Source organism: Akebia trifoliata, chromosome 6 (assembly GCF_017979445.1).
Source record: "Akebia trifoliata isolate Shusen 1 chromosome 6, ASM1797944v1, whole genome shotgun sequence".
In the NCBI taxonomy this organism is placed as follows: Eukaryota; Viridiplantae; Streptophyta; class Magnoliopsida; order Ranunculales; family Lardizabalaceae; genus Akebia; species Akebia trifoliata.
Genome location: NC_141380.1, coordinates 1,016,563 through 1,040,060, shown reverse-complemented (window position 1 = coordinate 1,040,060; position 23,498 = coordinate 1,016,563). Strand labels below are relative to the sequence as shown.

Genomic DNA, 23,498 nt, shown 5'->3' with positions numbered 1-23,498 from the left:
TACAATCATACCTCCAAAGACTTTATTTTTTATTTATTTAGAGGGGAAGAGTGATATAGATAATGATAAAGATACACATATAATCAAGTAATCTTTGACTTAAAGTTTTGTTCTTATGTGGCATTGTGGAAACAAAAGAAGTTTTTGATTGCCCAACAACCCGCCACCCCTCAACAACCATAACTATACCAATTTAAACACATTGATGGGACACTACAATTGGTGAACACTATGATGTACAGGCTTTCTTTGAATTTGGATTGGTAAGACCCACAACAAGGGCCATAGAGTGGGGGATGACCATGACCCACCACATTAACTACTCTGATTGCATTGGTGATGGAAGGTGAGGAGCGTCACTACTACATCATATGTCACACTTTGACCTTTTATATGAGAAAAAAAATGGGTCCTAAAGGGCAATTAAGCCTCAGATGCACAAACATATCGAATCCTTAACATCACATTCTTTTAAAATGGTCAAAAGAAAAATGTACCAAACCATATGGAGATAACGAGAATCTGTTTTGTCTTCCATTTTAGTTGAACAGTCAAAAAGAAATGTCTCCCTTCATACATTAAAGACATCTAATCTGATAGAGATGATTGAAGTATTGTAATAGGATGAATGAGATCATGAATAATAAGTTGTACAAAAAACTAGTGAAACATTCAAGATTAGTAATAGTGATTAATATTTTTTTAATTAAGATGAACACATCAATTAAGATATAAAAATTCATTCTAAATAAACTTGCTTCTATAATTTGATTAATGTATTAAAAAAGAATAATGATTTTTTGAAACCAACCCCAACTCCCCCCCCCCCCCCTCCTCTCAAACATTCAAGATTAGTAATATTGATTAATTTTTTTAATTAAGATGAACACATCAATTAGTAATATAAAGATTCATTCTAAATAAACTTGCTTCTATAATTTGATTAATGTATTAAAAAAGAATAATGATTTTTTGAAACCCCCCCTCTTTCACTCTCTCTCACACATGTTCAGTGATGTGGCATGTGCTAGAACCATAGATTTTTTTCTTCAGGATACACAACTGCACATATTTATAGGGATGTGCAGTTGTATATCCCAAGGGAAAAAAAAATCAATGATTCTAACCCATACCACATCAGAGGCCATATGGGGCATGTGTCAGAGGGGGCGTCAGAAAATCACGACTCATAAAAAAAAATCTCTTCAGAGCTCATGTATCAATCATCCAATTTAATAGAATTTATTTCCTCACAATCCAATATTCAATGGTACCTGCTTAGAAAATCATGATGCATAAAAAAAAAATCTCTTCAGAGCTCATGTATCAATCATCCAATTTAATAGAATTTATTTCCTCGCAATGCAATATTCAATGGTACCTGCTTATGTTGATCTTTTGTTCTCAATGGGCACCAGAAGTAGATCTATAAGGCCAAAGCCGCTTGGTGAAAATAATTTCAGTAGGGAGTTTCAGGAGACTATATCATCCTTCACAATCGACCCAAAAAAACTAAAACTAAAACTAAAACTAAAATTAGAAAAATATAATAGTAACCCAAATAAAGGGGAAACCAAGGAAAAGTCGATTGATTGAGGTTAAATCACATAAAGCAAGGCTGATCACAGCCCCAGTTAAAAGGAATGTTCATCACCTTTTACATACATGATTGCTAGAACATAAAATGGTTTTTGTTCCTCACTCTACATTCTGTTTCCTCCATTTTAAACTATGGAAAATAAACCAACAAATTAAGCAGAGATGGTTATGCAATTTTGTTGATTAAATCTATGGGAGAGCGGTATGATTACGGTATCTAATAGATACAAACTATCACATTCCCTTAATAAAGTTAAGAGCAAAAAAACCACACCACAAAAAAGTTAGGTCACTTCTTGGCATAAGTGATGGTCATCGGGTTATGAGGAGTAATCTTGAAACCTTGAAGGGCCTGCATGGCAATCGAAGATTGCACATCATCTCCAAACTCTACGAAAGCGATACCAGGTTTTGCTTCGATCATGCGTACTTCCTTGAAACCCGGGTACTGTTGGAAAAGCATTTGCAGCATCATACTTGTGGTTTCGTGGGGCAAATTTTGGATGAAAAGTATACTATTAGGAGCTGCAGCAGCCTCTTGTGCACCTGGCTTTCCTTGGCGGAAAGAAGCCTGCAAATAAAGAAGTAAAATCATTGGTTTTCGTCTCGAGGAAGATAAATTTTGAGAGCTGCTATTGGCACCCCTACTTTTACTTATTACACCCAATTAAAATAAAATAAATCAATGACTAAGAAAAAGTAAAAGTTGGGGTGCCAATAGAAACCCTCTCCCTCTTTTTTTGTTCAGAGTTCTATTTGTTAGATTTAGGATTTTATATGATTCTAATCCGAATTGTAAACTGTTGAGGTTGTTTGAATGTGTTATAATGCTTTATAATGTTGAGGTAATTACTTCAACCAAAAACTTCCTTAATGTTGTGTTTTAATCTTTTATTAGGGCATGATAAATAATTTAAAAAATTGAGATGTAATAAGTAAAAAAGTTGGGTTGCCAATAGCAGCTCTCTAAATTTTTTATGGTATATAGTTAGTAGTTACTGTCATCTACAATTGGTCCTTAATCGAAGAATAATATCTGGAAGTGAGAAGCAAGAAAAAATCATAAAGAAGAGGCAAACTTACAGCAGGCCCTCCATTACTCTGAGCACTTGTACCATTAGCTGCAGTAGGGAACTGCGGATCCGCCTCAGCCTTTCGTTTTCTTTCAGCTGTGAACAAAGATTCACATTAAACAAAAAAATATGAAACAAAGTTACATTAAAACCATTTATAGCTTAATTGGTTAACCACTTCTACCAACATGTCCACCCTGGGAAACCAAGTCTTAAATTGTACATGGCACCTGTATTTTAGGGAATCTAATTTCTAAAGTCAAAAGCGAACATCATAAATATGTTTCGGAACAGAAGCTGGCACTATCCACATGATTTCACAATTCCAAACAAGAGTTCCAACCAAGCATGACATAAATGATATAGTGAAGTAGTGTGCCAAAACAATTGCTTCCTGTCCTTTTTTTTTTTTTTTAAACATTTTTTTCTACTGTTTAGGTATTTTTCCTTGAAAGTTGGCACTTTGGGAAATTAACATGACATCGTAGTTCCTCCAATAAAAACCAAGCCATCAAACCAGAAATACTAGACCTAAGTTACCAGGTTTGCTAATATAGTAGCAAGAACCGAGAACTGGTACAAACCAAACCAGTTCGAGGTTCAGTTCATAGTGGGTTTAAAAAAACCAACAAACCCCCTTATTTGATTAAATGTTAGAGATGCTCCTATGATTTGGTCAATATTAAAGATACCCCTTTGTTTGTAAACTGATGATATGCCCCCTTAACCTAGGTCGTCTTCTATGAGATTAACATAAATGACTTAAATATCCGTCACAAACTACCTCTACAAACGTGGTTCGTTCAAGAGTAGCGAACTGCGAACCTGAATTCGAACCGAGCAAACCAACTAACCAGGTAACATAGTACTAGACTGACCACTTTTTTTAAAAAAAATTTGATAGGTGAAGGGTTGGTGGTTAGCAAATGAAGTTGGGTTTAAGGGGGTTTGAAACTAGGAAATAGGAACTAGACTCAACACATCTTACCACTTAGCTAAGTCAGCACTTCTAGACTGACCACTTTCTTGTTTGATCTCTAGTATAACTTTTTTAAAATTAACTATACCGGAAGGTTCAATGTGCATCAAGACCATATAGTGATTCAAAATTTATATTGAAATGCAGCAATTATGAGAACCATTCCCAGAATTCATGGCCTTAAGCTACAGATTAAACAAAATATGAAGCAATATTCTGAGCAATGGAAGAACCTCTAAAAAGTATTAAAGAACTAGTGTCTTCTTCTGGATCACTGCTATCTAGCTCGAAAAGATGACGTTATACTATTTTTATTGACCAACCTCCCCTACCCCTTCTTCCCCATCTTCATCAAAGATCAAGTTCTTCCATTTATGTCCTTCCAGCTTAATTTTCAACATGACGTAGATGATAGAAAGGGAAGCAAGGATTGGCATATGAATCATATACAATAAATTAGGGCAGAAGGCCACTAACGGAAATTTGTTACCTGTAATGATTAAATATAAGAACATAGAATTAATGTCTAAACTTTGGCATATCATGTAAATTGACATTCAAGAAGGCTAATACTGGTGTGTCATGTCAATGAAAATCTAATTACCTCTTTCTTCCTGCCTCTTTTTCTTCTCTCTTGGAGCGTAGGTGCCATCTGCTTTTGCAACACAGTCTGACTTTGTTTTTGCATATTGTATCCGCTGCACCAAAGAAAAAAAGAAATTGAATGGAAAACATCATACACACAAACAGAGTCATGGGTATGGGCATATGTATCTAAACCTGACATTGTAGTCACCAAATTTGTTGGTTTATTGAAAAAGTCATGATTAAAACACAACTTTTTGTTTTAATCATGAACTTCTCAATTAATAACTCTAAGAAAAAATAGTAATAAAACCTCCCTCCCTCTCTCAGAGCCCCTAACCCTCTACCCTTCCCCTCTCTCCCCTTAGTCTCCTCTCTCAAGTGAAGAAGAAAAAAACACCATAACAAGTGCTTTTATATATATATATAGGGTGGAGCCAAATTTTTTTGCAATGTATGGGTTAGAAGTTTCGAAATGGGCTGATTTTTTGTGAGGATGATCTCTATGATGAGGAGATCATCATCACCAAAAATCAGCCCATTCCGAAACTTCTAACCCCATCAAAAGTGGTTTACAAAAATCAGATGGTCCACGATTCTTCAACTCATAAACTAGGGTTAGAAGTTTCGGAATGAGCTGATTTTTGGTGAGGACGATCTCTTCACCATAGTGATCATCCTCATAAAAAATCAGCGCATTCTGAAACTTCTAACCCCTATTTTGAAAATTGTTTGGCTCTCTTTAGGGCCTCTGAACGCTTCCCACATATATATTCCCGAAAATTGAAAGAAGAAAACCCTAACAGGTATTTCTAATTTATTTTATTGATAGTAAATCCATAATTGGTGCTTTTATATTTTTAAAAGTGGAAGAACAAGAAGAAAACCATAATTGGTGCTTTTATATTTTTCAAAAATTGAAGATCTTCTACAGTTATTGATAGTAAATCCATAGTGATTTACCCTGTATAATATACTTTTTCTCTAAAAACCCCTAAAGTGAGAGGGCTTTTAGACTAATAAAGGTACTCAACCTTCTGATAGTATAAAGGGCCTTTTCGAAATTATTGAGCATCTTTCTACTATAAGTTTCAATTATTTTTCCTGACTCCACTTTTTTTTTTTTTTTTGTTCTTGTAAGTGAAAACCATGGATCTTTCCTAACCCCAGCTTTCCATGAAAAAAGTTTAAGAATTCAAACATTCCACTGAGAAAACAAAAGCACGGGGCTTTTATGATAATGATGATGATGATCAAGCATAACCAAAAAAAAATTATATATATATATTTTTTTAAAAAACAAAAAGAGGACAAGTGGGTCAGTTGCCAGTGCATTCAAATTCTGAAAATTGTAAACCCATGCGAAAGTCAAATAATAACCTTTCAGTTTGTGCAATAAGACTCACCATCGGTTTATCATAAAACGGAAAGCTTTGCATCTGACGCACTGCATTACTAGCAGATGTAACCTCACTAAATACAACCCATGCTTGGCCTCGAAGCTTGGCCGTCTTCAAGGCAACAACCTCCAGAATCCTTCCATATTGAGAGAATAGAGCATAGAGAGATCTCTTTAATTCTGCCAAAGAATCTAAATGTGAGTGGTGCACCATACACAGCACTTCAGTATTCACCAAATGAACTTAAAACATCTAAAGATTAACTTTTTCATGGACGCTAAAAGAAGACACCTACAAGTAATAGTATGTAGAATAAAATACATAAATATAAATAAAAACTTGATCGCTTTTCACATCTTGCGAGTATGTGAAGAATATGCCTAGCAGGATATTTCATCATGTCTTATCTGGTTTCAGACAATATTCGTACAAAAAGGATATAGTGGATACCACACAAAGTGGTCATAGATATCATCATAAATAATAAAGTTAAGTGAAATTGCACGAGTCCCTTCAGGAACTACAAAGACATATTAAGTAATTGTCACAAATCTTGTTATTACAAGAACAATGTTTCCGAAATGTTTTGAAATCATCATTAAACCAGAATTGTGTAGCAGAATAACCAAAGACTATTATAGATCAGTAAATTATTGTGAAATTGGGAGGGGAGGAAGGCTGGACTCAGAAAAAAAAAAAACACAGACCTACAAATGGATCATGTCTGCATATTGAGACAGAATGTAAAACCTTATGTTTCCCACTTATGTCATTTGCCAACTAAGGGAACTGGAAAACATTAAAGAAAATTATTACAACCTAAGAAAAATTTGAAACCTGATTGATCAGAAATTTAAAATGAATGCGAAGATACCAATGGAGCGTAATATTCCTTTTCTACAAAAAGCTCGTTCTATTAATGTTTTTAATCAACCTCCTAAAGTGGATGAAACCGAATCCTCCATCCTAATTCTATGCCTATTTTTCAGCCCCAAGTTCATAAGACTTCTGAAGTCATTTGCCACTACCAGTGCAACCGAAAAAGGCACCAACTTAGTTTTTTTTTTTGTTTTTTTTTATTAGTAGGCTGGACTTGAACCCACAGCCTCAAAGTTTCTTTGCAGTGTATCAAACCAACTGAGCTATGGGCATAAGTCCACCAACTTAGATAATGATTGAAGCATAATGAAAATAATATCCTGTCACCCACGATCATACGGTTCACATTCAGCGTTGTACTAAAAACACTGTTATAATAAAAAATGGGAAGAAAAAAAGAAAAGCCACAACATCTACAAGAAAAGTGAAGGAAGAGGGGAAAAGTGAGATTCACAACAAATGGAAATTCGATCCATGTTGCTATTGCTTATAGAACCACAAAAACTTGCAAAATTCACTCATCGCCAACTGTGAAGATGATGTTGTACTTAAGGTACGACAATGAGGGGAAGTCAAGAAAGCTAAAATGAAGAACTATTTTAACCTTTCTAAGTGCTAGTCGATTTTCATTATGTTAATCAAAATGCTTGTTTCAACATGGTGTGACCCTTTCAATGTCAAGTAAGAAATTATGTAGTACTTCATTGATTGTTTCAACCATTTGACAATGTTTTCATTCTTTCAGATACGCAACTCGAACCCAAGGTGCCAACTTGGCTAACTTGGTGAGGCGTGTTAAGTTTTTTGAAACCCATTGAACCCACATTCAAGCCGACCACCAACCCTTGCTTACCTCGCCCCAAAAAAAAAAAAAAGAGGCAACTCGAATCTATGTCATTGAGTTCTCAATTCTTGACTGTCTTCTGGTTATAGAAATTGACTCACTGAACTCAATCTGAGACTTTAAGTAATCCTAAAAAATTATAGTCTCATTGTGTTAAATAATGTCCATAAATTTCAATTTTTGCAAATCACAACTAACTGGATTTCATTGCAGCTTCTAAGTCCAATAAATCAGAGATAAAACTAAAAACCCAAAGCTGAAAATTATAAAAATAAAAAATAATCCAGAAACGACCCGCAATGTTAAAAATGAGAATGATAGCTTTGATAATAAAACATGAACCATAAGACGAAGTTAAAAAGGTGTCGATATATGTAAGAAACAGAGACAAAAGACGAAAATAACGAGAACCCAGATACGAATTGAGGTACATGTGTTAATTACAGAGTACCCACAAAGAGAAAAGCATGTATGAAAGATTTCTACGAAACCCTAACTGTGTCGACAAATGCAGAATAGAAGCTAAAAAGTAAAAGGAGAGAATTTTACAGAAAATAAATTGTAGCTCGGAGGAGTTTTAGGTAATTTTACCATCTTTCTTGACCTTCTCGTTAAGATTTTTGATGTAAATGGTTTGGTTTGGAGGAACATCGCCTGAGAGCATGGCTGCGGTCGAGCACTCGAGCCTCAGAGAGAGAGAGAGAGAGAGAGATGGAGAGAGAGAAGATTCAGCCTTAGTAGGGTTGTCTATGGGCCGGGCTTTGGCGGGAACCTGATCGGCCTGGTCCGTTATAGATCAGGTTTGGGTTTGGAGACTAGGTCCGTTGGTAGCCCGATTACATACATATATAATTAAAGGGGAAATTACTTTAAAAAATGTTAAATATTTTAATATTTACAAAAAAAAAGAATTCAAAAATTATAAAAAATGAATTAAGTCTTTTGGAGTTACCTGACTGTTGAGCGACTAAATTCATTTTTGATAAATTTTTAAAAAGAATAATGCTGAAGTGACTTTAAGATTGTACCTCATATCACACATCCTGACATGAAAAGTGTGTAGGAACCATAGATGCTTTCATTGAGATACGGGTCAAAAATATCTATGGTTCCTATAACTTTCACCTCAGGATGTGCAATATGAGGTACAATCTTGAGGTCACTCCAGCATCACTCATTTAAAAAATAGATTTTTATTTTGTAAAATATTTAATCCTCTTTTAGTAATTTCCTTTTATTTAAAGGATCAGGATCCCTTGACTCCTAAAAATGACTCATGAAAAAAAAAAAAAAACACATGATCCCAACCCTTTAAATACAAAACCCAATGGTTGAGATTTATCATTGGGATAAGTATCTCTGAGATCTGTGTTGTCAAGATCCTCTTAAATCTCAACCATTGGATTTTGTGTTTAAAGGGTTCGGATTGTGTGTTTTTTTCATGAGTCATTCTTAGGAGTCAACGGATCTCAACCCTCATATAAAATATTTTACATAAGAAAAATGGTTTGTGAAGAAATTCTTCTTAAAGAGGATAGTCACAAAATTCATTGAATTTTTCAAAATTTTCAAAAAAAATTTTGAATTAAGGGTAAGCCGATTAATTTGGTGAATTGATGAATTAATCGACGATCCTTCGAGTAACATTTTTACCTTTCACCTCCAAAATTTTAGCTTTTTCACGACTCAAACGTCATGAAAAAGATATGATTTAGAAAAAGGTTGAAGAAGGTAGGTTTTGGTAACAAATCAAATGAAATATTTTGTGTCGTCTCTGAAATTTTCCTAATTTTTTTACGAATTTTTTTCTAAATTAATCGAATTGAACCCTCATTGAATAATTATTGAATCCGAACTTTACTATGGTCATGGGCTCAGGCCATGCAACAAGGTGAGATCAATGACCCTTAGTAAGAGTTGAAATCTTACTTTGTAAAGCCAGTCGGACTCTTATTTTTTAACATAAAAAATAACTTATATAATATGTGGACCGATTTGAGGCCCGATGGACCCAGGCTTGGACTTGTACTATCTATTAGTTGATCCAATCTAGAACAACCCAGCCCAGCCCAGTCGACTCTAACCCTTTGTGGATATTGAGGAAATATGATGGGACAGGAAGCAAAGAGATTAGTTGTCCAACACAATAGACCAAACACTCGTACCTCTTTCTATTTCAGGATTTTTCTTTTTCTTTTGAAAAACCATTACTTTCACGACCCACTGACCCTTTGAGCTTTTGGTTTAGCCTTCCATTAATTTTTTTAGATTTTTTTTTCCTTCTGTTTTAAAGTTGAGATTTCATAGGTTATTCATTTTTTAAGTCTTTGATAAGGTAAAAATAATAATAATTATTATTTTTTTAAATTTTAATTTAAATATTGGACCTTAAGGTGACATTTTGACCACATGGTTGTTGAAATTAAACGGACAAATACGTGAAAATTAAAAGAACAAGAAAATTGCTCAGAGGCACGTAGTTCATTAACTTGTCTTACAGACAAGAAACACTCCCCACTCCACTTGAAAAATCAAGAAGAAATTGGGTTTCTAACAAATTCGTTTTCATGATACAATATCGCTCAATTTAACCACAAGTTGTACGTTCTCACAATGTTTACATCAAATTTGAAAAAGCACGTCACATAGGATTTTTAATACATGAATGCCTCTTCCAAAATCAAAATTAATTTAAAGAAAGTGAAGAGAATCAGGACGAGAGAGATATATTCAATTTTTATTTTTTATTTTTTATTTTTTTAATGATTTCCTTGACCTAATTGATCCTTTTATATTGAAAATAATCTCAAACGATACATACATTTGGAGATGGATAAAGGAACGTTGAAAGTACCATTTGAGTGCAAAAAAAAAAAAAAATCAATTGGAATGATTGTTTAGTACCACTAAACACTTGTTCTGATCCAAAAACCCCTTAGACATCTAGTGAGTCCATATAGCTAAATAACCATTATGGATTTAGAATGAAGAATGAAGAGAGAAGAAACTTCTGTTTATAATTTTCAAAATTTCCATTAAAGAAAGATTGATAAACAATGTGAGATGTTACATAACATTTGAAAAGCAAGCCAAAAACAAACTATCTCAAAAAATACACTACCTAATCCATGTGAAATGGCAACTGTTGGTATAATTGCTCCATTCATCTCTTACTTTTCCCATTCCCCCCCCCCCCCCCCCCTCTTCTCTTCTCATAAAAGAAAACATGTAAACAACACTAACTTATGATCCATCAAAGCGACCCATTCTTTCCAATTGCATCAATCTCAAAGAGTAACGAATATCGAGAGTAGTGTACAAATTTCAAGGACTATGTAATCTAAAATTCACCATTTATGGATACCATACAACTGCCTAAAGACGAAGAAGAAGATCAGAGTTTGCTTCTGGTGAGTGTTTTGAGCTGAAGCTAAAGCAAGTGTCAATATCTTATATTCTTATATCTTATACAACATTATAGTTGCACACTTGATTTAATCGCACTCGTGGAAGTCTATCATTTCCTTTGTTTGTGTCATTCAGTTGGCCTCTCTATCAAAAACTACTAGGAAGGACCTATTGTGAATATCTTGAGGTGTGCGGATGGAACAAAAAAAATCACCACACAACATAAAAAAAGCCTATATTCAATGATCTAAGGTCATCAAATTTCATAAAAATTGACGGATCAAGGCATCAAAATTTCAATGGCCGTGAACTGTCGAAATTCAGTTTCTAAAATTAATGGGCCTTAACCGTAGAATTGTCCAATTTCACATAGTGACACTAGGCATTGGATTATTAAATGCATGAGGTGTTTGAACTTGAAATCATTTCATATTAATTCTCTTCATGGGACAATAGACAATTCTTCGAGAAAACCTTGATTTCAATGGTGGACAAATGAGGAGATAGATAAGGGTAGTTAATGAGGGGTCATTAATGCAAAAACTTCTGAGTCAAATAGACACCAAATCACTCAATTATAAATAGAGAAGAAGATATTGCTTTGTAACCCATTCATATGGGTCTCAATTCATTGAACTTGCACAATAATTTTCTGAGACAAGTTAGGAGAATGTCTAGAAATCTCCATCCATACCGGACTGATTGATTGCATCCAACTAGTAACATTAAACGCATGACATATGGTGGGGCTCCAAATTAATCGACCCATTTCATTATAATATGATTTTAACCCATTGGAAGGATATCCATTTGTTAGGGTTGAGATTGCACTATTGGCTATCAAACACCAGATTTTCCTCGCATCCAACCTGATGAGTCCGACTTTGAAGCAACCCTCCTCGTTACAAGACACTTGGGGCAATTTGAATTCATTTCACGCCCCTACATTTCCATTAAAATTTGAAACACCTCCTTAGAAAGGCCAAGCATAATCAAATGGAGAGGGTTCCTTCAAATTTTTTTTTTCTTTTTAGATCGAGAAGTTGAGGTTAAAGGGACCCATCTTTTTTATTAAATTAACTCTGAAAATAATTACAAGTTATATCATTAAGAAAAATTCTTAGAAAGTTTTTGAGGAATGGAATCAACCTCTTCTATTACAAAATACTCATCTGTTGTAGCACCAAGACGAACGCTCTATTAGTTTCTCGCCAGTAAAACTCATTTATTCTAATAATAAAATTATCCGTTTAAGTACCCTCTTTGAAGTAAATTTCAGAGCTTCAAAAATTACCATCACATCCTTCAAAGTTGTCCTAGACAAACCCGTGAATTGAAATTGATTCAAAAAATTCCTTCTAATAAAACCCCAACCACTTTCGAGTGAATTAAGTGCACCATCTGTATTAATTTTAACCGTTCTTTCATCATCATCTATACTTGTTTAATCTAAAATCATGTTTATTCGATTATGATGACGAAGATTTCTTCGAATTCATATATGATTTATACTTCAATTTGTAGGCCATTATAAAACTTCGCAAGAGCGGGATTTATTCATCCATTTGATAAATTATAAGTTTACATAGTAAGTGTGGAGGTCGATTTTGTGATAAATCGACTTCAATCATGATTTCGACATTCAAATCATAAAATAATAATAAAAAGATGGAAAAATAGGAAAGATAAAAGATTTTTTACGTGGTTCGACAAACGTGCCTACATCACGAGCTCGTGGAGTCGTTTCACTGTAGATCTCACGGTTACATAGTTTCCTCTTTTTTCTCTATCTTTTCCTTTCTTTTTTTCTCCCTCCTCTCTCCTCCTTTTTTTACAATGGCCTCAAGGCCTTTAAATAGAAAAATCCTTAAAAAAAATCTTAACTCTAATTAGATTACAATTGATCATATTATCCTTATCCAAATTAATAATTACATAATAAAAAGGAAGAATCCTCTTCAAATGATATCACTTGTCTATCTTGTATGCGTGTTGATGATCCTAATGGACAATATGGATGGAAGACGATTTTACCCCTCCACAATAAGTAAACATGAGGGCTGATTCAAAAGTTCAATCAACACATGTTGACACTTTAAGACCACGTCAACATTTCCCTATTATATGAGAATCAAAGTTGGAGGAGATTTCATTTAATCCAAAACCTTTAAAGAATCAAGACAAATACACTGACATAATGTTTGGAAGAAGAGGAACACATGATATGGCGAATCTTATTTTTATTATTGAAAAAAACAACTAATTTAAGCACGCGTGCATGCATCTTAAAATGCACTCTAAACTTGATTTTGCACGTGTTTTACCCAACTAATATGATTTTTGACTACTCGATAAAAACTTTGATGTTGTACAATTCATCGAATCGTTGCTAACTCCCCGTATCCTCCACACATATGAAAGTAAGATTTACTGTTATGATTGAATCGGATGGATCATAAATGATGTTAAAAAATCAGAAAAGTTTGATGTGGCCCACAGTTATCAAAGAGATGATGACGATGATGGTTGTTGGTATTTAAGAAGAAGCCCATGGCCTCATGTATCTTGGTAGTTAGGCTGATGTATCCATATCTGATACACTCATTTCTCTTCTCTTAGTTGTCATCTGCAAGGATGGGCGTCTGATGAGGGGACCACTCATCTTTGTTTTGATCCTTAAAATTACAAAATCACCCTTTCTGATTCTTGTGGATGTGGAAGGATAAGGTCCATTTGAATTGGGTTCTTCTAATGTCCAACATGGTTGGACGCATTTGTGTTCAACAAGTCAAGAAATCCATTTCCAGGTAAAGGATCTCAAGGAAATCTGTATTTTTCTTTACATCTCAGCCGTTCATTGAAGATTAAAAAAAAAAAAAAAAGGTTTAATATTATATACTTTGAAAAGGGTATATTCGACAATAAAATTTCCATTGGCGCACACACGTTTGAGAGGGACACGAATCTACCTCCTCATAAAATGATTGGCGACAAAATGGTAAGCAGTCAACAGATATGCCAGGTTGGCATCTGTTCAGCTTCCACTAGATGACTACCTAAGACTAAGTCAAATGACAGTGTTACCCTTATCTAACTTACCTAATTACAAAGATTTGACACCCCACTTGCTTTTGTCTTTTTATTATTATTATTATTTTGTTTATGTTTTTTAATATAAAGTTGTCCAAAAGAAAAAGATGGATTCGTATGTTTGTAATCAATTATTTGTTGAGTATAAGAGAATTAGAAAACTTCAGATAAAATGATAATGAGACGACCACCTCTTCATTAGCAATGATGATCTAAATTAAGAACATAAAACATTATTTCTATCAATGATTACATGTAATCCCAAAATTTCATGACAATTACATGTTTTTGGATTTATCGTGCGTGTTGGCATTATGACAAACTCACGTTACATCGATATCTCTCAGCGAGATCATATCACTTTCAAAATTTGATTCAAAATTCAAGTTGTATACATGATTTTTTTCAATATCATCATTTATCAAAATATTTTCTACCATTAACAAAAATAAAAATAATAAAAAATGCAACAAAAATTTTCTATCCTTACTTGCATATTGTATGTTCATGCAATAAAAACTTTCATAATAAAAAATTGCATATCTTTAACTTTGAAAATTATTATTTATATAAATGATGATGAACTTATGATCTTATTGATTTTTGTTATTAAAAGGGTTGCAATCCAAATTAAAATAAGGTTAAATTTGTCATTTTAAAAATTAGAAACATTTGTATCATTGCATGTATTTGGTAACGGCACCAAATCCGATCATTTTTTTTCCCAGGAAAGCTAATTGTTTTTTTTTAAATATTTGATAAGTAACATTTCATTAAAATCAATATTAGGCCAGTCGAAGTGACCAACCTAGCAAAACCTTGTAGATATGACGCTATTCACTAGCAAAACTAATTGTTTTCGCATGCATTTAAATTATAAAATATAGAATAATAAATATTAAACTCATCCAAGTCTTAGGAGCAAACCTCGTCCACTAGATCCTCCGTATCATCACAGACAATCCATCACAGTCGTCTATAATAAATAAATATCATCAATTATAGAGTGGGCCCCACACGGGTCTCTCTATTTGTACTATAAAAAGCTCACACATCAAAGGTATCTCCTGAACAAACAGGAACTTAACTTACTGTCTTAACTCTTATAGGGTTCTTCCTCTAAGGCAGATTCATATTCTCTTTAAAATGCCTAACAAAGATGTTGAAACTCCTGCAATGGAACCCAAGACCCATAACAAAGACATCGTAAAAGTTCTTTACGAGGCGTTGGCGCGTGGTGATACAGCAAGTGTTGCAATACTTCTCGCTAGTGATCTTGAATGGTGGTTTCATGGACCTCCACATTGCCAACACATGATGAGGGTGCTTACAGGGGAGTCCGTGTACTCGGATTTCAAATTCAAACCCCGAAACATCACAGCCATTGATGATCGGGTGATCGTCGAAGGATGGGAAGGAGAACAAGCCTATTGGGTTCATGTTTGGAGTCTGAAAGATGGGCTAATCACTCAATTCCGGGAGTACTTCAATACGTGGCTCACCGTGAGAGACTTGAGAACTCCAGTGTGGGAGGTCAAAGTCAAACATGAGAGGTCAACACTCTGGCAAAGTGAGCCTCGGGAGCATCTGAACCGTTCATTGCCAGGTCTCCTACTAGCCATTTGAGTCGCAAGAGATCAAATAACATAAAAGTTGTACAAAAAAAAAAAAATTCTTGTAAAAGTTTGTTAAGTTTCAAACTCTTAACATTCAATGTTTGTGTTTTTCTTCCAAAGTTGGTATGAAATTGCGCACGTGTTAAAATGGTCCTGAAGTATCTTAATTTCGAAATGACGTAAATAACCTTTTACGAGTCATGAGCTTGATTTTTTATTTTTTTGCTAAGGGTGTGTTTGTAAGCAGAAGCTAATTGGAGCTGGAGTTGGAATCAGTAGAGTTACTTATAACTCCTCAAAGAAACTCTAACATTTGATTTATCTTAGAATTCAACCTAGGATTTGTAAAAAACTTCAACCCTTGAATTTTGCTAAGATCGACTATGACTTAGTTGAGTCAATTTGATTTTTTGTATTTTTTTAAACAAATAATTAATTTTAATTATTAATTTAAATATTTATTATATAAAATAAAAGTGATTAAATATTTTCTTATCACTTTATTTCATTACAAATTATAATTATTTAAATATAAAATTCATTTAATAAGTAATGAAAAGTGAGTTAAACGATTAATATACAAGATGATCAAACGAGTCAATTTGGTTTTTGGGATGAAATGGTATATATTGAGATTTAAAGTAAGTCTAGTCTTACTAACTTAGCAAGATTTCCAATCTTATTAAAGGTTGTTGAGATTACTTTATAGCATCCAAAAACATAATCTGATGCTAGATGGATGTAGAGGATGAAAATCTATAAATTTTGAAGAAAACAAAACTTATAAAAATTTAACCGTAAATTAGAAGTTTAGTAACTATCATTTTTCAAAGCAATATATCATTTAGATCTAGGCGGAGATAGGGATGAATCCGTATCTTATCTGAATTCGAATCAGGTTAAGGAACATCAACTCATACTTGACCTATATTTTTCTTTGGATCTACTCCAATGGTCCAAACCCGCTAAATTCGAATCACTGAAATTTTGAATAAAATTCGAATTATTTTATGCCTTGTTCTAGTCACTTTATTTTATTAAAAAAATAATTATTATTTAAATGGGAATCTACATAAAAAAAATAATGTAAAGTGAATTGAATAATTTATGTTAGAATTGTCAATGGGATGTGTTTTGGCCCAATCCAACACGACCTTTTATGATTTAGGTTTGAGTTTAGTTATTAAATCCATTTACTTTTCGAGTCGGGGTTTGGGTTTTGAATGTAGGCCCAGAGGGTGGCCTGCCCGCTATACTATATTAAATAATATAAAATAGTCTTATTATAATTAATAATGGAATCCTTACCTTCGTAGTATCTTTGAAAATGGGTTTAGCCAGACCCGCAAATGACTTGAATGTTGTTAGAAGTGGAGCAAGCTTTGCTTAAGGTTTTAACTTGACCTGATATTTAGATGTGTTGGGTTAGGGCCTAATTTTTTAACCAAAAAAAGTTTGACCCAAATCCGGTCCACTGACAAACCTAATTTAAATACTAGATGACTCATGAAAGTGAACTCGATTTTTGGGATTAAAGATTTTTGCTTAGAGTTGTAAATCCCAAGCACATAAGTGAGAGTTGTAACTCCTTCAAAATTGGGAGTTGATGACCTTTTTGGAGTTGCAATTTCATGGAATTGTTAAACCAAACACCCAATTAAAATTCTAAGGTGGGAATTGTAACTCTAACTCCCATTTCCAAACATGCCCCAAGTGTCGTTGGTTGGTGGAGTGTGGAGATGTAAAAGAAAAGGAAATCATTAAAGACTAGCTATGTATTTTATTTAGAGATTTTTCTCGAACATGTGCAACTTATGTCAAAATTCCGATTCGGATACATTGTCAATTTTAATTCCCAAAACATCTTTTTCCGTTGAAGTTGTCACTTTTATAATCAATGAATTAGATGATAAATTACCAATGAGATCATTGATATGGCAAAATCTTTGGCATTTCATTAGTGAATTCGTTGATAGTAAAAGTGTCAAATTCACAAATTCATATATATAAAAGTGACGAATTCACTCAAAAAATATGTTTTGAGAATTAAAATGAACAATGTATCAAACTTGAAATTTCATCATATTCAACGGACGGAAAGGAGATTCACCCTTTTATTTAAGAGAGCTTTTATTGTCAACCAACTTTTACTAACGCCACCCCAAGATGTGTGGCGTTAGCAAAAGTTGGCGGCGCAATGGATCTCTCTTATTTAAACAGTCATATACCCACTTTTATTTATAGAAAAACAATCATATACCCAATTAATTATTTTAATTTTTTTTCAAAAATGAGAATTTGATCAATTTACCTTTCTGCCCATGTTGAAGGTAGGTTCACAATAAGGGTAAATAAGAAATAGAAAATTTTATTGCACAATATAACCATCTTGAGGTAAATAAATAATTGCAAAATTGAGTTTATAATCATTTTTGTGAATATTATAAGAAATTTAACTAATACAATAAATTTTTTTTTTCACTTTCATAAACAACCAAACAGGAGTACATACTTGAGCCCGATGTTCCCTCTTGATTTCTGCATGGTTGGTGAGACCATAAGCTGAACGGACGTCCATATTCAAGGGCGTAGAAAATTTTAAAAATAAAATAAATGATCATAATAAGTCGAGGGAGATGTTATTGGCACCCCAATTTTTAATTATTACACCCCAATTAAAATAATAAAAAACAAAGTTGATGACTAAAAATAAGTAAAAGTTGGGGTGCCAGTAGAAAAACTCTCCCTTTAAATATCTACTTGTTAAATTAACGATTTTGATAAATTTGAGAGTCTAACTTAGAATCAATTGGCAATGAGTGGAGAGACCCAATATCCTATAAAGAGAGAGAGAGACAAGGCAATGAGTCTTTGATTTGAGACTAAACTCAACACGCACCCCTCATGTGTGAATCAGATTGGGTGAAAACACGTGAAGATATGAATTAGATGACGTGGAGTGGAGAAGAGAAATACCTGCTTTGATACCATGTTAAATTTTAGGGTCTAACTCAAAACCAACTAACAATAAGTGGAGAGCCCCAGGAACGTATAAGGAGAGAGAGAAAAGATAATGAGTATCCGATGTAGGACTAAACTCAAAATTATATGAGCCCAATTCTTTTAGTAAACAACTCTTGAAGAAGTTTGAATGTCATAATGCTTTGTGGTGTTGAGGTAATAACTTGAACCTAGCTTTCATGGTATTTGGATGCCAATAAGAGGTCTTTAAATCAATCTTTCAAATATTTTCTCATGGTCATATGAAAAATTCATTAAAATAAATTTTATCAATTACATAAACAGAGGAAGAAAAAGGAAAAAATAAATAAAAAATCTAATAGATCTATCATGTAATAGCACTACAAGCATGCCTTCTCCATATGTCATCTCAATCAATTAAGATTGTTTGTCCACCAATTATTCACTAAAACCTCAGAAGGATCCCACTAAACTCTCCAAACCATCAATCCAATCTCATGTTGGTGAAGCAGAACCAGAGTTAAGTCCAAGTCAATATGAAGTAGGGATCAGTTAGGGTTAGTTTAATTTAATTGGAGTGAAGTGGTCAGGTCATAAGAGTGAGTTAGAAACCAAGCTAGACTGAGTCCAAAGCAATCCTGAGTGAGGTTGATTCGTTGAAGAAATAGATCTGTCAGGCCATGTATCCTACACAACAAGATCATGTAAGCGCTTGACATGTTAGGGATTACTTAGATACAGTTGGATGATGTGTAAGGAATTTGAATAATTCGATGAAGGAATCGTTTTAGACTTCAAGGGTCGAATCTCTTTTAGACAATTTTCTCTCTTATTGGTTATAACCATGAGTACATATAAGAATTAATTGCCTTCAGGATATAGATAAGCCTATAAGGAAGTTGTTAAATCAGAACATGTACGATCTGATTTAATTTAGAACACTCGGAAAAAATTGAGAACAAATGACGACAAGTTCGTAAGCTCGGAAATAGGAGAGCCCAGGGCTTTTCAATGTGGAAATCTGATTTCTGGTTGACTATATATTTTGCTTCCTAAAAGTCCAATCACCCTTCTGCATGACATGTGTGAGCACTGAATCAAACCTCTAAAAGTATGACACATAAGATATCTAAGTTAATTTGCTCACTTTTATTAGGTATCCCACATTCTTATTTATGAGTAATGTGAAACTAAATCTTTTACATAAAAATCGTCAAATTTCAAACTTATGAAACTTTAAAAAAAAAATAAAAAAAATCACAAAATCTGTTTGATATTTTGAAATTTCCAACAGATACAACAACAACAAAGCCTTATCCTAAGGATTTAGGTTGGTTAAGTGAATTTGATTCCTCTATTTCATTTTATCCGAAATCGATTCTTTTGTTATTGTGTGTGAATTCATATTTGCTTTCATTGGCTCTAATCTCATGTTTCCCTCTCATTCATTTAACTTGAATATTTCTTTTAATTGTGTGTTGTAATCGGATCTTCTTTGAACATGCCAATACCATTTCAATCGACTTTCTCTTAATTTAATTATTACTTGGATGACCCTGATAGGTTCTACATGTATATCATACAAACTACTTATTTATATGCTACAATTACTAGGTCCCTTCCTCAAAGATAAGGTGAAATGATCCAACCACTAAAGGTATTCTTCAACATCATCATCATGATGCACGCATATCAGTGAGTAGTCACATTCCTACTTGCCCCCTTAATGAACAATTCCCCAACATCTCAAATCAGACTCCACACCACCAAATGCGCAAATAAGTCTTTCAGTAACAGTTTTGTTTTTCTTTTTTTTCCAAGATGAAATTATTGGACCACTTATACGAAATCCTCTATTTACAAGTCTCCTTATCATGTTGAGAGAATTACTACTGAAATATCATTTTGTGTGTTTGTAACCAAAAAAAGAAAAGAAAAAAAGTGGTGTATGTGTTGGGGGAATGGGGGTGGAACCTTGATCTGATATCATTCAGAAAGGTTGATCCTATTGATGAGAGTAAGATTGTGGTCCGGATGTCAATCCAACACTTCGAGATAACAACACTTACAATCCCCTTTGATTCTTTGTTTTAAGATGCCAGTATTGTACCAGATTAAGAAAACTTTGAAGCCTAAGTTCCATTCCAATTTAATTGTTTTAGTCTTAATCACAAAAAAGATATAACGTAAAAGTCGTGATGTTATATGCCAAGGGTGGAAAATTGAAACCCTCCTCCAGGACCTCAATACGTGCCACGTTTTAGGCATGAATTTCTCCGATTGTGACTTATGGGGGCATGTATTGAGGTGTGGGATGTATACAATTTACCCCTCTAACCACTAACTCCTTATTTGCCTAACAAAACAAAAAATGAGTCCTTATTATACAACTCATCAGGTAGCATACTCAATGGACTCCCTGATGTGGAAAAGTTTGGAATCATAGATCTATACGCCTCAGGATACACGACTCCCTCCGGATACACCTTTTTTATTGTTGTGTGAAAGTGCAATTGTGTATCCTGATGCATATAGATCTACAGTTCTTGAACTTGTCATGTCAAGGAGTTGATTGAGTATGCCACCTGACAAGTCATATTATCACAACTCAACAAAAATATATAGATATGTGACAACATTTTTTTATATTAATTCAATTAACAATTGTATGGGACAAATTTTAATTTTTCAATTACGGCAAGCAATAAGAAATTAGAAAAATAAAGAATCCAGTGCTTAGGCGGCGGCGTCAAAATCCTTAATTATACTTATTAAACTTCAATGGACACTTTTGCGTTTATAAGCAACCTTAGTCTATATTAAAGTCAATATTATTCATATTAATAACAAGAAACTAAACTAATTTTAAAACATTAGATTAACTCAAGCATAAGCCGGTTCAAACATGACATCTGCATCGTATCTGTAGGCTGTAGAAATGGACCAACCATGACATCAACATTAGACTAACGACTTTGAAATTATTGGAATCGGACATTAAAATGCCCAACTTGAATCAAAAATCAAATTGATATGTTGTTATTTAGCAACATTTCTTTGCTTCTTTCTCACACTTATCACCACTTTTTGTATTATTATATCATCACTCTCACCCCCACTTCTACTATTCACCACAACATGCTTATATGCCCGAATATTTTAGCTTTCTATTAATCAAGAATCTTGTGCATTCTTCTTATCCCTTGTTGGTCCATATTCTTATCTAAGCACACAATATAAATTACTAATAAAGAGAAGCGAGAAACAAAAAAAGTTATTTTCAAATACTTAATCCAACATGTGTTTGGGAAGGAGAATAATTGCGTGTTTTAGCATAATTTCCACCCACCCAATCACAGAATATGCGAACCTCCACCTTTCTTTCGGCATAATCAGAACAAAGTAAAAAGCACTTATCTTGGAAAAGAAAGAAAGAAACAATGGTGTGTTGTACAATATCCCTTCTCCTACAAGTTAATTCTTCTCATCTACTATCCATTTGTGACTTTGTACTAAAGCTGATTACAGACCCAAATATTGGTGGGTGAGCACAAACTTAAAAAAAAAAAAACCTTCTTCGGGATAATTAGAAACAACAATGATATAATGATTTGTTTCAGTAACAATAAGTGGTTTTGCGTATGAAGTGCTTAATGAATATGTAAACGAAAAGAGACTTAATGCCCCAAAAGTGGCAATGGCATTGCCTGTCGGAAGAGGACTTAATCAGGAAATTAAGCTTGATCAAAATACCAAGGCTACGAAACCATGTAAAATAAGATAATAGATTTATCCTCTGATAACTTGATTATCTAATCCTAATCTAATTGGATCCCTTATAATTTAATCTAATTAAATCCCTTATAAATTGAGATTTATCATAATTCTTACATGAGGATGATTCCATGTATCATATTACACATTATTACAGTACGTCGAATCTAGTTGTTCCAATATATCATGGTCTTTAAGAAGATATTTTCCTCGATTGTATAATATTATAATAAATTAATTATAAGAACAAATTTGATTACAAGATACGATGAAGTCTAATTGCAAATCGAGTAATTTACTTACTACACTTTCACCATTACAACACCACACATTTGGTTTAGGTGTGAAAAAAAGAAGCAATAACGAAAGCGTAAATCACACACGAAAAACATAAGAATTTACATGATTGCGACAGTATGCTTACGTTGACATATAAGATCAAGAATTATTATTATTATTTTCCCCGAGTTTAAAGATGTCTATTTATGAAAATGGGAGTTCCTAAATGTGTCTAACCCCCCCACCCCCCCCCCCCCCCAAAAAAAAAAAAAAAGATAGACATCTCCAAAAAAAAAAAAAACAAAAAAAACAAAAAAACAAGAAAAAAACGCTCAAGAAAATATTACATAATTACCTTTTTAATTATCCTAAAAAATCTAATATGAACGAGATATTTATCAAAGTCCCTTTCTGTCTGTCTCATCTTACATTTATATACACACACGACCAAAACAGTTATTAAACCTGAAACAGCCTTCCCAAACAGTCACTTTTTCCAATCTACTTTATTAAAAGTTATTTGTTTAATCAATCAAAAGCAAAGTGTGATACTTGATTATAAATATAAACATATAGGTCCACGATCCAGATTCTATGAGACAAACACGGAAGCAACTTTTTATTATATGACGAAAACACCAGATAATAACAGATACATTAGAAGAGAACCACCGTCTCCCCATCATCATCATATTTCATAAACTAACAAACAAACAGACAAACCCTCAAACTACTGTACACACACACAAACCATATTACAATAGTACTTGAGGCTTGAGCAGCTTAGGCTCAGCCCATTGGGATTTATTTTATTTTAGTTTTAATAATAGGAAATTACGGTGATGACCCTGCTGATTGTCTAGATTGCCAAGACAAGACCTGGCACTGACTTTCCAATACTATTGGAAAGCCTACTCTGCCAAAGATCCTCACAATGGATAATTGGAGATGAGGATGAAGAGGATGGTTGGCTGGAGTTTTGGATACGTG

At 33.5% G+C, this 23,498-nt stretch overlaps 2 protein-coding genes across 2 annotated transcripts; one reads left to right on the top strand and one right to left on the bottom strand.

Moving 5' to 3' along the window:
* Nucleotides 1-1,562: 1,562 nt before the first annotated feature.
* U2B'' (U2 small nuclear ribonucleoprotein B) lies at nucleotides 1,563-8,111 on the bottom strand. Its single transcript, XM_086444770.1, has 5 exons — nucleotides 7,951-8,111; nucleotides 5,643-5,815; nucleotides 4,256-4,349; nucleotides 2,683-2,768; nucleotides 1,563-2,170 (listed from the first exon to the last, which is right to left on the bottom strand). Exons 1-5 carry the CDS (start codon nucleotides 8,021-8,023, stop codon nucleotides 1,889-1,891), a joined length of 708 nt encoding a protein of 235 aa, XP_086300896.1. The 5' UTR covers nucleotides 8,024-8,111; the 3' UTR covers nucleotides 1,563-1,888.
* A 6,798-nt stretch (nucleotides 8,112-14,909) lies between these two features.
* On the top strand, nucleotides 14,910-15,627 carry LOC147399409 (Nuclear transport factor 2 (NTF2) family protein). Its single transcript, XM_086444769.1, has one exon. The coding sequence runs from the start codon at nucleotides 15,004-15,006 to the stop codon at nucleotides 15,481-15,483; it is 480 nt and encodes a 159-aa protein (XP_086300895.1). The 5' UTR covers nucleotides 14,910-15,003; the 3' UTR covers nucleotides 15,484-15,627.
* The last annotated feature ends 7,871 nt before the right edge of the window (nucleotides 15,628-23,498 follow it).